We start from the raw sequence: 14844 nt of genomic DNA on the forward strand, positions 1-14844 counted from the left end.
CGATACATAAACATCTCCATCACCATAAATACTCTTAAATCCAATGACGTATCCGATCCAGGAGTAAGTGTTACTATTGAAACATCGTCATTAATCAAGACTGCCAGTTAATCACCATCTTCTGACCAATCAAGTTGTCTTTATTTGTCACATATACGTTACTGCACAGTGAAATTCTTTCTTCGCATATCCCATCCTTGGGGATTGGGGTCAGAGCACAGGGTCAGCCATGATGCAGTGCCCCAGGGCACTGGGAGGGTTGATGCAGGGGGAGGTTGGGGGCCTTGCTCAAGGCCCCAATGGTGGCAGCTTGGTGGTGCTGGGGCTTGAACCCTGATCTTCCCTGAGCCTTAACCACTTGAGCTACCACTGCCCTGAATCCAGAATTCAGCATCATTGTGGGTTATAAACTCTTCCAGGAGACGTCTTTTACATTATTACACACACACACACACACACACACACACACACACAAACACACTGTATGTAGCCACGCTCCTTTCTTACATTTATGTTCAAGTAACAGAATTAGTCAGTGCTGGAAAACACTAATTGTAGAATTTTCATAAAATTTCCCATCAATGGAGTGGAAAAAAGTCTAATTAAATTTCTGAAGCTTTTTATTTTTACTTCTGTAACGCCCCAAAGCAGAAGTGGATTCTTCACTTCCTCATCTACATTTTATTTTTTCCCCTTTTCTGCTCTATTAGTTTGTACGTCTCGTCTTTCTGTCTGAAATGACTGGTTTTCTGTCTTCTGGTTCAAATGAATTGGAATGCTTCACTAATATGCCGAATATTTTTTATTCAATTTTATTGATTTAACCAAAGTATCATTTGCTTATTGATGATATTTAGCATCAGTTAAAATCTGTTATCAAGTGAAGCTTCCTGCTACGTTTGCACCCTATATGCTATATAAGCTATATGTCCTACCTAGGGCCCTAAATACATGGCGTAGGACAGCATCCAAGTTTCAGCCACAGAAGTTTCTCGACTCATGTTTGGTTGTATTTCAGTGCCGTCTGATAAAACGTGTGCTCACAAGACTTCTCTGTATTATTGGTAACCATTAATATTGGCATCCTAGGTTGTTTGCCTTACAAATCTCTCTCTCTCACACACACACACACACACACACACACACACACATTTGGATGTCAAATAAAATCGTGTACGTGTAAAAACCTGGTGGTGCAGGTGTGAAGACGCATGAAAAGATGCATGACTTGCTTCATGTGGTTAAGCCTGTCAAAAGAAATAGGCTTGCACTGTAATGTGTGCTACACACACACACACACACACACACACCTCTTGTTCAGTAACAGCAGTGTGTGGAATGCACCTCCACAGAGCACCTTTTGTTTTACCGCACCGGATATATCACCATTCTGAGAGGTGTTTCGAGCTCACCTGATACGACAGTTTCAGACTTTGGCTCTTACACAACCACCCCAACACACACACACACACAGAGTGATATTACATAATGTCTGAGCCATGTGTCATATAACTGAAACCCATAGCCATGTTATTTTCGGCAGTTACAGAAACGGCTAAACCCTGAGACACGTAAGTTCATGTTCCTCCTCGCTACAGTCCTGCTTTTATTTTTATTAATTCTGTGTTTTGGGGTAAATAAGTGAACAAAAACGCAGGGCTTTACAGGATTCTTAAGTCTTAAAATCTAACAAACCCCTATTCTGAAATGTTTCACAAAGCTGCTTTGTTTAGCAAGCTTAAAATGCAGAGAATGGCATGTTGTGTTTAGCCCCACCCCTTTGTCTGAGTGACATAGGTGTTAAAAATGGGCGTGAGTAAAAAAGTACTGGAGTGGTATTGGATCAGTAGTATCACATGAGTATCGAATTATTATTGGGTCAGTATCCAGATCAGTATTGGATTGGTTTTTTTGGATCTGTATCAGATCAGGGTTTTGGATCAGTATCAGATCCATATTAGTATCAAGTATCGGTCATAACTAAGACTCTGACATTGCATAACGTCTAAAAGGGGAGAATGAGACCGGTGTAACACTTATTATCAGAGAGGACACAGTAGTAACACTGGTCACGTTGCTAAAACCTTGATTATCGTCCGACGTTGTTACAGATCCGATTCATTTCATTTCACCTTTCATTTTTAATTGAAGCACTTCACTTCTGATGATGATCTAAACTGACCATACTAACATGAGTGAAACACTCGACTTCTCTACAGCCACAAAGCACTGTTGCCATGGTAACTTGGGTTAAAAAACTCTTATCATGTGACCTTTACATGGTGTTAAATTAGTTTGCTCTACAGGTAATTCAAATATCAGGACTTCAGAGATTTGTTTTGGACCTGTTTGGATCTTGTATTTCTGCTGATACCCGACACCCATTCTGGACACCGCATCGGTACAATTCCTAAAATCTGTAATTTCAGAAAAATGAGGACAGCAAGTGAATAACAGCCTGTGTCATCATTATTGCAGTGTTTACTCCAGTGTGTACTCCTTGGATAAATTTCCTGTTCTCTTTCAGTGTGTTTATGCTTTTAAATGTTCTTCTGTGTGTTTGTGTTGTATATAAGTGTTTATTCAAAGGCAAGCTTAAGCCTTGTCACATACACTGTTTACACACACACGCACATAGCAACACACACTCTGTATACACTAATACACTAGTGTGTGTGACCCACATGTCGTCTCTGAAAAAATCACTGAGGGCCATCAGCGCTCATCGGTATTCCCAGAATCCTCAGCAGCCAGACACATGACTAGAATTCCACATGCATGAGTGAGCCTCTGTTTCTTTCCCTCACCCATCCTGCGAGGTCAGAGGCCACACACTCACAGCGGAAGGTGATTGGCGTGACCCTGAACCGTGAGTTCATGAGGTCAGGAAAACGTCGCCGCTGTCCGGCTGAGAGACCCATCTCTGTGTTTAGAGGGTCTGAGAATTAAAATGGAAGAACTGATTCAGAAGGTTCGTATCATCTGAAATCTGAAGCTTGACGTCAAAAAGAAATTCCTTGTCCAGTAGAAAGATGTCCTGTTTTATCGCTATAGGATGAGAGCTATTTATCTAATGCTCTCTGATCATCATAACATCCTGTCTGTGTATAGGCGTCACCGGAGAAAAGGCTAAAAGGGCAGCACAGCTTTAACCTCTTCATCCATATGGCTGTTGTAGCAGTGTGTGTGTGTGTGTGTGTGAGAGAGAAAGAGAGAGAGAGAGACCTGTAAACACATTTCCATCCTCGGCGCTGTAATTCTCAGAGCTGAAAAGCTCACTGCAGCTAAAGTAATACACATCGACTCGTGTTGCTCAAGCGCTGTTGAACTATTTACGACTCTCCTAATCGTCCACTAACAGGGTTTCCATTAAGTCCCAGCGCTGTGCGATTTACGGCCTCTTTTGGGCTCTAACATCGTATATCCTTTTTACCTGGAGTTAGTCAGCTCGCTCTCGGACTCTGGCTTTTCTTATGTTTGTTTTTGTGTGTTTTTTTTACATGAACACACACAGTTCTAATAACTACGGCTCTCGTCAATCTAATGACGGTGACACGTCACAGCTGGACGATATGATGATATAATATCAATATCGCAATAAAATGTCAAACGATATATCGATTACAAACGTTATGATAATGTTCATGCTTAGTGTTATTTAATGTGTATAAAAGTTAATGACCATTTTTTATTAGTAAACACAACACTGCTGGACTTCTGGCATCTTGTTAGGAAAACTGTATCTCATGGTGTATATATATCATGAATTGTGGAAATTGTGTGTATAATAGGATTCTGCAGCTTAAAGAATAAAACTTTGTCAAGTTAGCCCCACCCACTCACATGTAGGTCATTTTTATGAAATGCAAAACCTATTTTTGAAGTCCTAGGATTTATTCATTATTATTATTATTATTATTATTATTATTACACTATTTAAGTAGAACTATTTTATTTGTCTAAAAAACATTTTAAAATGTACAATTATTAAATACACCACCCAAAAAAATATTTAACCTGAATAAATGTACATTCAAATAGTTTTGTCAGCTTCCAAACTCCATGTAGATTTTGTTAAACAGCATGAATTAATAACTTTAGTTCCCTCGTGTGTTTTAAACACAAGATTTCTGTTTAAAAATCAGCCCACGGACAATTCATTAGCGCTTTCGGCTAAATAGCTGCATGAATTCCTTGTGCAGCTCTGAACATTAAAGTCACATTAGCATTAGAGCAGTTTGGCTCTCCGATATATAACACAAAGTCAACACCGTGTTAGCATTTAAATAAAAAACTGGAAAGTAGTGACCGTTAAAAGTACTGGATACTGCTCTGCAATACTGACAAGAGGCTGGTTAAAAACAATGGGGAGGGGGGTTGGGGGGAGGGGGCGATGGTTGGGGTGATGTCATTGTTGACACAAACGATTATAATAATCACATACAGGCAGGGGGGTAAATATAGAAACCTGCCAGACACAATGCTAACACAATGGTAACACAAAGCTAACACAGCTGCTCAGTGACTGAAAAGACCAGTGTGTGTGTGATGTCATTGAATGACATCCATTCAGCTCAACAGCTGAACAGGTGGAGGTGTGTGTGTGTGTTGGACACACCCATCCTACAGGACTGACCTGTATGTAGTGGGAGAGTCTGTGTGTGTGTGTATAGCTGTTTTTCTGCACAATCACAGACAAAATGTTAAATCTAGAACCCATCCTCATCAGGGTTCCTCATGTGTCCCTCTGTAGAACTATCCCAATTTAGAGGTTTTCTAGGAATCTTAAGAGCCTTCACTATCTGAAGCACCCTCGAGTACTTCTCCACAATTTGCCATACTGCAAAACGTGAGTGCTATCTAGTTAGCTTTCCTATTTAATGTTGATGACAAACAAATCATGGTTGTCATGGTAACATTATAATTTTAACACGTTTGCCTGGTATTGAATAAATCCGTGAGAAAACCTAACCTAAGGAAGAAACCGAAGTACTGTAATCTCACAGAGTAATGTGGGCTAGTTTACTAGCAGCTAGCAGAGGTGGGAAATGAGGGCGCTTCCAAGTTTGTTTACTTATGTATATTAATGAATCGTGCTGGTTTTATAACCAGGGTAAATTGTAAAGATGGCTTAAACCGAGACGTTTGATATTTGAAGGAATCGTGGTGAGGACTGCAGACACAGGGTGAGGACGACAAGCAGAGGAGGAAGAAGAAGCATAAAAAAAAGTGTGTTTAATAAGAATAGAGAGGAGGAGCGGGCGGATCCAGGCGGGGGGCTCAGCACTACAGAGCAGTGCATCCTGGGAAACGACAGATTTTTTGAGAGTGATCGATCGATAGCCTTCTTTCTCCCCGGCAGTCGAGCTCACCTCCTGTGGTTCCTCAGGCTATTAATCCCAGTGCCTGTAATTTCCTCCCACACACACGCACACACAAATACAAACACACACACACACACACACAATACACACACACACACACAACACCAAGTACTTCTGGGAAACTTATCATAATCTCTGTTTATGCTGATTTTTATTACCAACAGTTGCTCACACATTACAGTTTGTGTCCCGTTTTTTCAGCTTTCTCCATATTATATCATATCCTTGGAATCAATCATTACCTAAAACGTAATGTTCTGTACTCTATCTGTAGACATTTTCTTACATGATGTAACAGTTCTTATTTTTCTTGACTATTTTCTCAAAATGCTGCATTCTTCTTAATATCTTGATTTTTATCAATAATAAAGTGCACAAAATTACGCAAAATCATGTTCATACATGTGAATGGTGTGTGTATGACTTACAGTTTCCCAATAAAATCAAATCCCAACTCAGACTCCCAGATAAATATTGTGTTTCTAATTAATTTCAGTATATCGTAATATTTTAATAATCTGTGTTCTGAAAGTCTGAACAAATAAAATAATAAATTAAAGATAAAAATGTACGGATTACAAAAATCTGCACATATTTAATGAACTGTTGCGTGATGATATATTATAATGTGTGACTTTTGTTTCACATTCTCAGTGTGAATGAGTGATCAGGCCACGCCCTCTCGTCCTTCCCCACCCCTTTTTCCTTGGTGGTTTTTATATTTGCATTTCGTCTATTTGTTCATCAGCGTGAAAAAGAAAATGAGTTCTCACGTACGTCCTCACCTTCGCCGTTCGCTCACAACTTCTCATCACACAGGAAACGTTTTAAGGAAGCGGTGAGAGCTTTGCGGTCGTCCCGAGCGAGGCTTGATTAGAATGCTAATGGAATAATGATTTCTGTAATCAGAGTAACCTCTGTTCTCCTGCAAGGTCTTTGTGTTTCTCCTGGTTTTGGAATGTGGTGTTGAATCTCTAGCGCTTGTTCTCAAGGTAACATTGTTCAGTATTTGGCATCGGCATTCACCTGACCTTTGGATTTGTTTTGTCTCTGTCTCTCCAGGAAGTCTACTACTCGCAGAGTCCCAAGGAGAAGGTCCGTGTGGACAGCAACAATGAGAACTCTGTGCCCAAAGACTTCGAGAGCATCGACAACAGTAACTCCGCGTCACGTCTCCAGATGCAGCGCCACACCTCCAAAAAGCGGCAGCAAGAGACACCTGAGAAGGCCAAGGGCTCCAACGAGCTCGTCCACTACGGCCTGAACCATACTGGGGTGAGGCTCCATCGTGACTCCGCCCTCACACCGCTCCCTTCACGGAATCACAACCAACGGGCCAAGAAGACGGTCATCGCTACATCCGAGATCAAATATGACCAGCCGCCCAAATGTGAGATCACAGGCAAGGAGGCCATTTCAGCTCTGTCTCGCGCTAAAACCAGTGAGTGCAGACAGCAGATTGCTGAGGTGTACTGTCGACACAAAGACAGGCAGCTCATGCCTGAGAAAGTCACTCGCTACTGCCCCCTAGAGGGTGAGTACACTCCATATTACAGCTTTTTTTTAATTAATTCATGTTATCACCATGAACTAAATTCAATAAACAAGCTTCTCAGTTCACTTGAAAGTTCAAGATTCAAGAAGCTTTATTGTCATTTCAACCACATATAGCTGACGCAGTACATAGTGAAATGAAACAACGTTTCTCCAGGACCTGGTGCTACATAAACATACAACATAAAGACCAATCACAAGACTAGATCACAAGACAATCAACACAAAGCTAGGACCGAAAGTTCGTCCAAGCCAAGTTAGTAGGGCTATCGAAAACAGGAAGTGTGGCAACATCCAGAAACAACTTGAACTTGAAAATGATTATACCTCCCTGGGACCAAGCGCAGATGGTACCACTGCCTTCTGGCTACGTGGTGTCGCCAAAACGTGCTTGGACCCCCTGCTTGTTTCTGCTTCCATTATTTTCTCAGTTGGTCTAATTAAGAAAATATGAATTAATAACTAATTCAAACACTATTTTAAGAGCAGCATTTGGTTCAGTCTCAGTAGTTTATCACAGTGTAGTTCTTTAAAGGTTGACGCTGTTGCTGCACAGCTTCGTTTCATATTTTGCTTGAAATCTGAGCTGAATATTTTGTGGTTTAGATGTTCAGATGGAGCGAGTGTTTGTTCGATGTAGTCAGTGTTTACTCTAAAAATCTATCACTCTCTTTAATGACAGAGCAACATTTCCCCACTGCAGTCAAAGCGTAAAAAAAAGCTTTTGTATTATTTGTGTGGGTTTTTTTTCTTTCTTCTATTCTTTATTTAATCAAATCTTCTCTCTATGACTGATTATAGAAATAGCTATTTTTCGACAAGCAGTAAAAATATTATTAGAGCGTGGTGGGAATGAAAGATAAATAAAAGTAAAGATAATGGAGGTTTTCCTGAATTAATTGCAGTGCTGTCAGTAGAGGTTTATGGAGGGGCTTCATTAAGCCTCACAGGACTGGCAACAGACAGCCGCGGCACTTGTAATTACAATCAGAGACAGGCTGGAAATGAGATTGTGGATTTCCGTGCCAGCTTAGACGCTTGTAATTGCCACACTGAGCAGCGTTTTCTTTCCTTTTTTTCCTTTTTAAAACTTTCTCTCCCGTTCCAAAAGCTGACTAGAGAAAACATATTCATGTAATTATGCAGTGTTTTGTGCCCTGAACGCAAATCAGGGTGGCGGATGTGTTTAAATAGAGTGGTGATGGGTCCGTTCGAGACTTCAGTACACAGACGTTTCCGGAAAACCCAGCGCTTTCTGACAGATATGATGAGGTCGTCTCCACAGAGACCAGAGTCCGGGATCTGGAGGGTGTTGGGGCGAGAGTAATTCTAGCTAACCATAGCAAACCACATCTACATTATATGTGTGTGTGTGTGTGTGTGGAGCTTCATGTAATTATTGGATGAGGCAATCGATGAAGGCTTTGAAGGCAAACGCCAGTGGCTTTTTCTCCCGCAGTGTCTCGGACTACATGAAAGTCAGACCACAGAAGAGTCATGACAGGTTTCTAAATCGAGCAGGTTTTCTAAGAACATCGTTTGGGTGGAGCAGCCAAGAGGAAAAGTCCGATCTGCAGACTGAAGCCTGCAGGGAACTGGACTAGCGCTTACAGCAGAATTACTTAAAACTACTCTGAAATCATTTACTGTTAACACTGTGCTGTAAAGGCTTCTTTTTTATTCTGTGCTCTAAGATTGTTTTACAGTAAACACCAAAAGCTGCTGTGTTTTAAGTTAAGATGTTAAGACATAAGAAATGTTTACTTCCTTTCTTCCTATCCAAAGGAAACAATGTTACATACAGTGAATAATATTCTCACATTTTTATTGTGGGGCTGCTGGGATCAGGTCTCCTTGTGTCCTGTCTGTCCATCTGTCTCTCTGTCTGTCTGTTCCTGATTAGATTTATTTAGAATGTTTTTTTCAGCATCCCAGAGACACTTAAATCTTATTTTTACACAAATAGACAAGATGGTACATGATAGATGCCTGGAGATGATATTTATATATCTGCCTGCCTGTCTATCCAGGGCTGTCCTGTCTATCTGCCTGTCCTGTCTATCTGCCTGTCCTGTCTGCATATCTAATAATAAATATATTATGTGCTTTTTAGTGACACAAATACACTTACAGTTCATTACATGCTAATACACATGGTGTCAAGTATCAGCATATCTGTCTGTCTGACACTAACCCTGTATATGTATCTGTCTGTCATCCCTGTATATCTGTCTCACCCCATCCCTGATTATCTGTCTGTCTGACCCAAACTCTGTCTGTCTGTATAAATCTTCTTGATTCGTGATTATTGAAACGTGAAGATTTTAACTTGATGCACAGTGAGATGTTGCGCTAGACTGTGTGCATTTGTGTGTGTGTGTGTGAGAGAGAGAGAGAGAGAGAGAGAGAGAGAGAGTTCATGTGCCCATGTGTTAATGACAGGACGCAGTAGACGGAGCGGGCGTTGGTGCTGCATTTGAAGCTGATCTACTCACTCTTGTCCCTAAACACAGGAGAGACAGAATTTCAGACGAGGGGGTTAAAGAGCTGTGGGACTGATTAGAGGAAAAGCAGAGGTCCAGGAGTGGCCACCAGCTGCCCCCCTCAGGCCTTGGGTTAAAGGTATAGGACAGTAAGGACAAGACTGAGAGACAGCAATTACAGTCATTACGGCTCATCAGACTGCAGTCGGAGCGTGGCCTTGGTCCAGAACCACTCTGGGTGTAACTTAATATGAGGCTCTTAAAAAACGAATCCACCCTGGAACCCGACGTGGCCGGCTTTAGAAGCAGCATGTGACTGCTGTAGCATTATGTGTGTGTGTGTGTGTGTTTTTACACGATAGGGCATTTTTAGAAAGCTGTACTCAGCTCTCGGCGAGTCCTTGCGGTCTGCTGTGCTATTTGTGAGCGGCTGAAGGGAGGAGATGTGATGGTGGTGTCCTGTAACTCGCTCTCATGGCTGCAGTGAAACACTTCCAGTGCGAGAGGTGATGCTGCGGTTAGGACGCGTGGCCACGAGTGCCAATGCGTTAATAGCGCATCTAATGTTTCCATCTTAACTCGATTTTGTTTCTTGCCGATTCTGGTGTCCTGTTCTGTCTCTCTCTTTCTCTCGCTCTCTCCCACACACACACACACACATACACAAGTTCCAGTTACACATCTGCAATAGCTACACTAATTCAGCTATGCTAATGCCTTATTATAACAATTTGTAAACATTACATATTTAATTTAATATCTATTGTAACTGTTATGCATTAAAGCAGCAGTTTATAAGGTGTGTGAGAATTACAACTGTATTGATAATTACGTGACCCAGCACACTCTGTTAAAACTACAAATTACAAATATTTAGGGAAAAGGGTGGGGCTAAAAAGATGTATCTTAGCTGTGGGCGGGGTTAAGAGGATTCCATGTGAACCTGGAAGTTGCTAGTTCTAGAATAAATGCATGATTTGTGATGTAACACTGATGTTCCAGGGTTAAGTGTAATTACAGTCTAGCTGGATTCTTTGCTCATTTTCTTTCATTGGTTACAGTCTGAAGGACAGTCCTGATGGTCTCATTTTCAGTGACACTGCCCTCACATTTTTTGGATTAAAGACATGCTACATGTTAGCTAGGCATTACTAGGTGGAGTTGCCTAGCAACATTGTTTCTAAAACATAAATTGCAGTTAATTGTAGCACCATTTCAAGGCCAAAAAGCAGAAGCCTGAAGCGACGACGTTTATGATCTGTCTTTGAAACTATAGTATTTTGACTAGTCCAGAGCCAGGTTGATCATCATAAACTGCACCTTCAATGCTCTATCCACAGAGCAAAGGGAAAATTCCTCTCATGCTTTTTCCCCCCGTTTTAATTCCTGCATAAGGATTAAAATGCTTTTCTAAGATAAATATTAATACGAGTTGAATAAGATGAGCAGAATGTCCCGACCTAAACTTAGCAGCGACGGTTTGGGATCAGAGAGTGAAGGAAAACCAGCCAGTAATAACGTTCACAATGTTCTCAGGTGGCTTCTTCATGAAGAGAAGAGCTTTAACACATTTTTGCTTAATAACAAAATGTCATTTGGTCAGTTTAATGCTCCAAAAGTATTAAAAAGTTGCCAGTACTGGTACTGCATGTGACAACATTTTGTTATCATGGAAAAAATACCATCACTGTGTTATTCAAATGAAGCCACATCTGCCTGAGTGAGCCGCATTCTCAGTCCCACAGCTGTTTCCTTTCTAAAGTTTGTCGCTTTATTTTGGACAAAGTAGGAACTCTCGCATATAACTTTCTCGCGTAACTTTATGATGAAACTTTCTGATAGAACTTTCTCATATGACTTTATAGTGTAATGTTCTCTTGTAACTATCTCATGTTTCAGCAGAAAGCAACACCATAAACCTGTTCACTGGTTTTCTTCTTATACTTCAGCTTATTAATGACTTACCTGTGTGCACTATAGGAGTACTGTGTGTGTGTGTGTGTGTTTTGTAAACAAACGCCGGGACTGAACTCCCAGGGAGATTTCCCTGATTAAGTAAGTGAATAACTGTTTTGTGTGTGTGTGCGTGTGTGTTTAGGTAAGGCGAGTGTGAACGTGCACTGGGAGGAGGACTCCATGGAGACAGTGCCGGCTGTACCTGTGCGTATCGCCTTCGTGCTGGTGGTCCACGGCCGAGCCTCGCGCCAAGTGCAGCGTCTCTTCAAGGCCATTTACCACACGTCACACTTCTACTACATCCATGTGGACCAGGTACTGCATATACACACACACACACACACACACAATGTAAATGACACTGTTATTCAATTCAATTCAATTTTATTTGTATAGCGCTTTTAACAAAGAGCATTGTCTCAAAGCAGCTTTACATGAGAAACAACATAAGAAAACAACAAACATATAAACAGACAAACAGACAGACAGTCCTAGATGTTATCCCAAGTGAGCAAGGCTGAGGTGACTGAGGCGACTGTGGCAAGGAAAAACTCCCTTAGATGGTATGAGGAAGAAACCTTGAGAGGAACCAGACTCAAAAGGTGTTCACTGTTACGCTACAATGCCCTCTAAATATCTTGAATATGGGGGCATATCTGGGGGGATTGTGGTAGCTTAGTGGCTAAAGTGTTAGACTACTGATCAGAAGGTAGTGAGTTCAAATCCCAGGTCCACCAAGCTGCTACCACTGGGACCCTGAGCAAGGGCCTTTACCCTTAATTGCTCAGTTGTATAAGAAACAAGGTAAATTGTAAGTCACTCTGGATAAGGGTGTCTGCCACATGCCAGAAATGTAAATATCTTGTATTTCCTGCTTAACATTACACTAAATAGTATTACACTTATTTTTACAGGAAACATATTGCGTGACTTTTATTCAGGGTTAGTTCTGGCATGTGTGTGTGTGTGTGTGTGCATTCGTGTGTTTATGTATGCACAGATTGAGACAAGAGGAAATGAGCGAGAGACATCCTGTTTGGTTTCAGTTTGTCTCCTGCGGTGAACATCCTCTATCATAGGAGCTACCTGAAGGAGACAGATAGAATAAGATAGGGAGAGGGGAGAGAAAAACGATGAGAGAGAGAGAGAGAGAGAGGAGAATAGGAGGACTATAAGAAGGAGAGATGGAAGACAAGCGTACAGGAGAGAAGAGAGGATGTGGGGATTTAGGAAGGAGAAGGAGAAAGGATATGTGGAGGAGGAGAAGGAATGAGAGAAGGAGGACAGAGAAAATGCAAAGAAAAAGAAAAAAATAGATGAGGAAAACAAGAATGTAACTGAGGAGAAAGAGTGGGTGGAAGAAAAAGAAAGAAAGAAAGAAAGAAAGAAAGAAAGAAAGAAAGACAGAAAGACAGAAAGAAAGAAGAGGGAAGGAAAACTGGGAATTTTATATGGAGGAGATGAAATTAGTGGAGAAAGTGTGAGAGCAGAAGAAAGAAGCAAAATTGGATTGAAGCATGGATGAGGGGAAGGAAAATAAAAAAAGAGGGGACAATAAGAAGAAAGTATAGGCAAATAAAAGAAAGGAGAGGAGAAATGAAAAGACAGAAGATGGTAAATGGGAAGAAAAAAGAGAGGAGAGATGAGGGAAAGAAAAAAAGATAAAATGATGGGAACAGAAGGTGAAAGAATGGGAAGGAAGCATGAAAAAGACGAAAGGATAAGAAAGTAAAAAGATGGAAGAAGAAGAAAATGTGATGAGAAAGAATAGTTTAGGAAAGGAAAGGTGGAGGGAGAGAAGAGAGAAGGATGTTAACTGTACAGCAGGTTTTTCAGTTTGTTCCTCTTAGGGAAAAGATTCCATGTATAACCTGACAGAACCCTGTAACAGAGTGGTTTGTTTCAGACAATGTTCTCATTAGGAAGCTGGAACCCTTACCCATGTGAGGAACTCTTGAGGAACCCTGATTTAGAGTGAAGAGGTTTGGCAGATAAACAGCAGGGTTCTGTGTCTCGCTCTTCACTCACTAAGCCGTTTAACACAAAGGCTGATGGGGGATTATTACAGGAGGAGACTCAGCGGCTCAGTCACGCTTCACACACACACACACACACACATACAAATCAACGGCGTGGCAACATGAAAGCCTGTTTATTCACACACACACACACACACACACACACACACACACACGGCACACCCCCTCCCCCTAATTACACACATCCAAGCATACACTTAATCAACTCCTTCAAGTTATGGCGGGGCACGTGTGTGTGTGTGTGTGTTAATCTCTAAAGCCATGTTAACACGACTGCCTTTCAGTCAATCATCCGCAGTCTTTCTGCTTTCCGGCTTCTCTCGCCTTCAGTTGCTTTCATGAGCTGATAAAATACGAGAGGAACATGGAGGAGGGGGAATAGAGGGTGTGTGTGTGTGTCAGTGTGAGTGAGAGAGAGAGAGAGATCAAAACCAGCCAAGGAGTGTGTGGAGAGACCAGAGTAAAGAAAGAGTGAGAAAAAGCCGATGTGTAAGAGACAGCTGGTTTAATGAGTACAGGTGGAAGTGTAGTGATTTTAGAGCAGGTAGGACATGTTTCCCCTCAACAGCCTCTCTCTTTTTTTCTCTCTCTCTTCTGAAGTTCATACGACAAAAAAAATGCAGCTTGTCCATGTTTGTTACAGAGAAGGTATAAGTGTATACTCTTCTGTCCTGAAGATGTGGGAAAAGTTAAAGCTTTACAAAGTGCTGACACTGGAGACTCCTTCTATACACATTAAATGTACTCACTTTATTATCAGTGGATTATACACCTTGTGAATGAGTTGTTGCTATAGAAACGGTAACGTATTAGAACGAGGACGTTAATGTAAACCTCTGAATCGCTGTCAGAGCTGCTGTGACACAAAATCCATCAACACCTTCTGACCAATCAGACTACAGAATTCAATAAGATAACATCAGCCCAAATCCTCTCATCAGCGTTTCCATGACGACCACCATCGTTTCATCACTACCACCAGCTAACATAGTTAGCTTACCATGCAGGTTCTGTGCTTTAAAATTTTCGCATCATCTTCTGAACCTCTAACGTGGATCTTATTTAGTGACATCAAATGTAGCCCCACCCACTAAAACCATTCCATATGGTTTAAAGTAATGAGAAAGTCTCTGAATCAGCATCCTGCGTAGTTCTGATATCCACAGTGCTAATCAGACCAATAAAGTGACCTGAGGCTGTTCTGTTTCTTCGCAGCGCTCAGACTACCTCCACAGACAGATGCTAGCACTGGCTAAGCGCTACCCGAACGTCCGCGTGACGACTTGGCGCAAGTCGACGATCTGGGGCGGAGCCAGTCTCCTCAGCATGTACCTGCAGAGCATGACGGACCTGCTGGCCATGAGCCACTGGCCCTGGGACTTCTTCATCAACCTGAGCGCTGCCGACTACCCCATCAGGTAAGTGCTC

At 41.6% G+C, this 14844-nt stretch overlaps 1 protein-coding gene across 2 annotated transcripts in view; it reads left to right on the plus strand.

The window, feature by feature from the left end:
• xylt1 (xylosyltransferase I) overlaps positions 1–14844 on the plus strand; it is a 56436-nt gene that overhangs the window by 23182 nt on the left and 18410 nt on the right. The window contains exons 1-4 of one of the 2 annotated variants that reach the window (XM_058417091.1): positions 1474–1571; positions 6447–6918; positions 11520–11692; positions 14632–14834. In XM_058417091.1, coding sequence (XP_058273074.1) covers positions 6564–6918; positions 11520–11692; positions 14632–14834 — 731 coding nt within the window. In that variant the 5' untranslated portion in view covers positions 1474–1571; positions 6447–6563. Of the gene's footprint in view, positions 1–1473; positions 1572–6446; positions 6919–11519; positions 11693–14631; positions 14835–14844 lie in introns of those variants that run through there. The other variant, XM_058417083.1, reaches the window with a different exon arrangement.

Source organism: Hemibagrus wyckioides, linkage group LG02 (assembly GCF_019097595.1).
Source record: "Hemibagrus wyckioides isolate EC202008001 linkage group LG02, SWU_Hwy_1.0, whole genome shotgun sequence".
In the NCBI taxonomy this organism is placed as follows: domain Eukaryota; kingdom Metazoa; phylum Chordata; class Actinopteri; order Siluriformes; family Bagridae; genus Hemibagrus; species Hemibagrus wyckioides.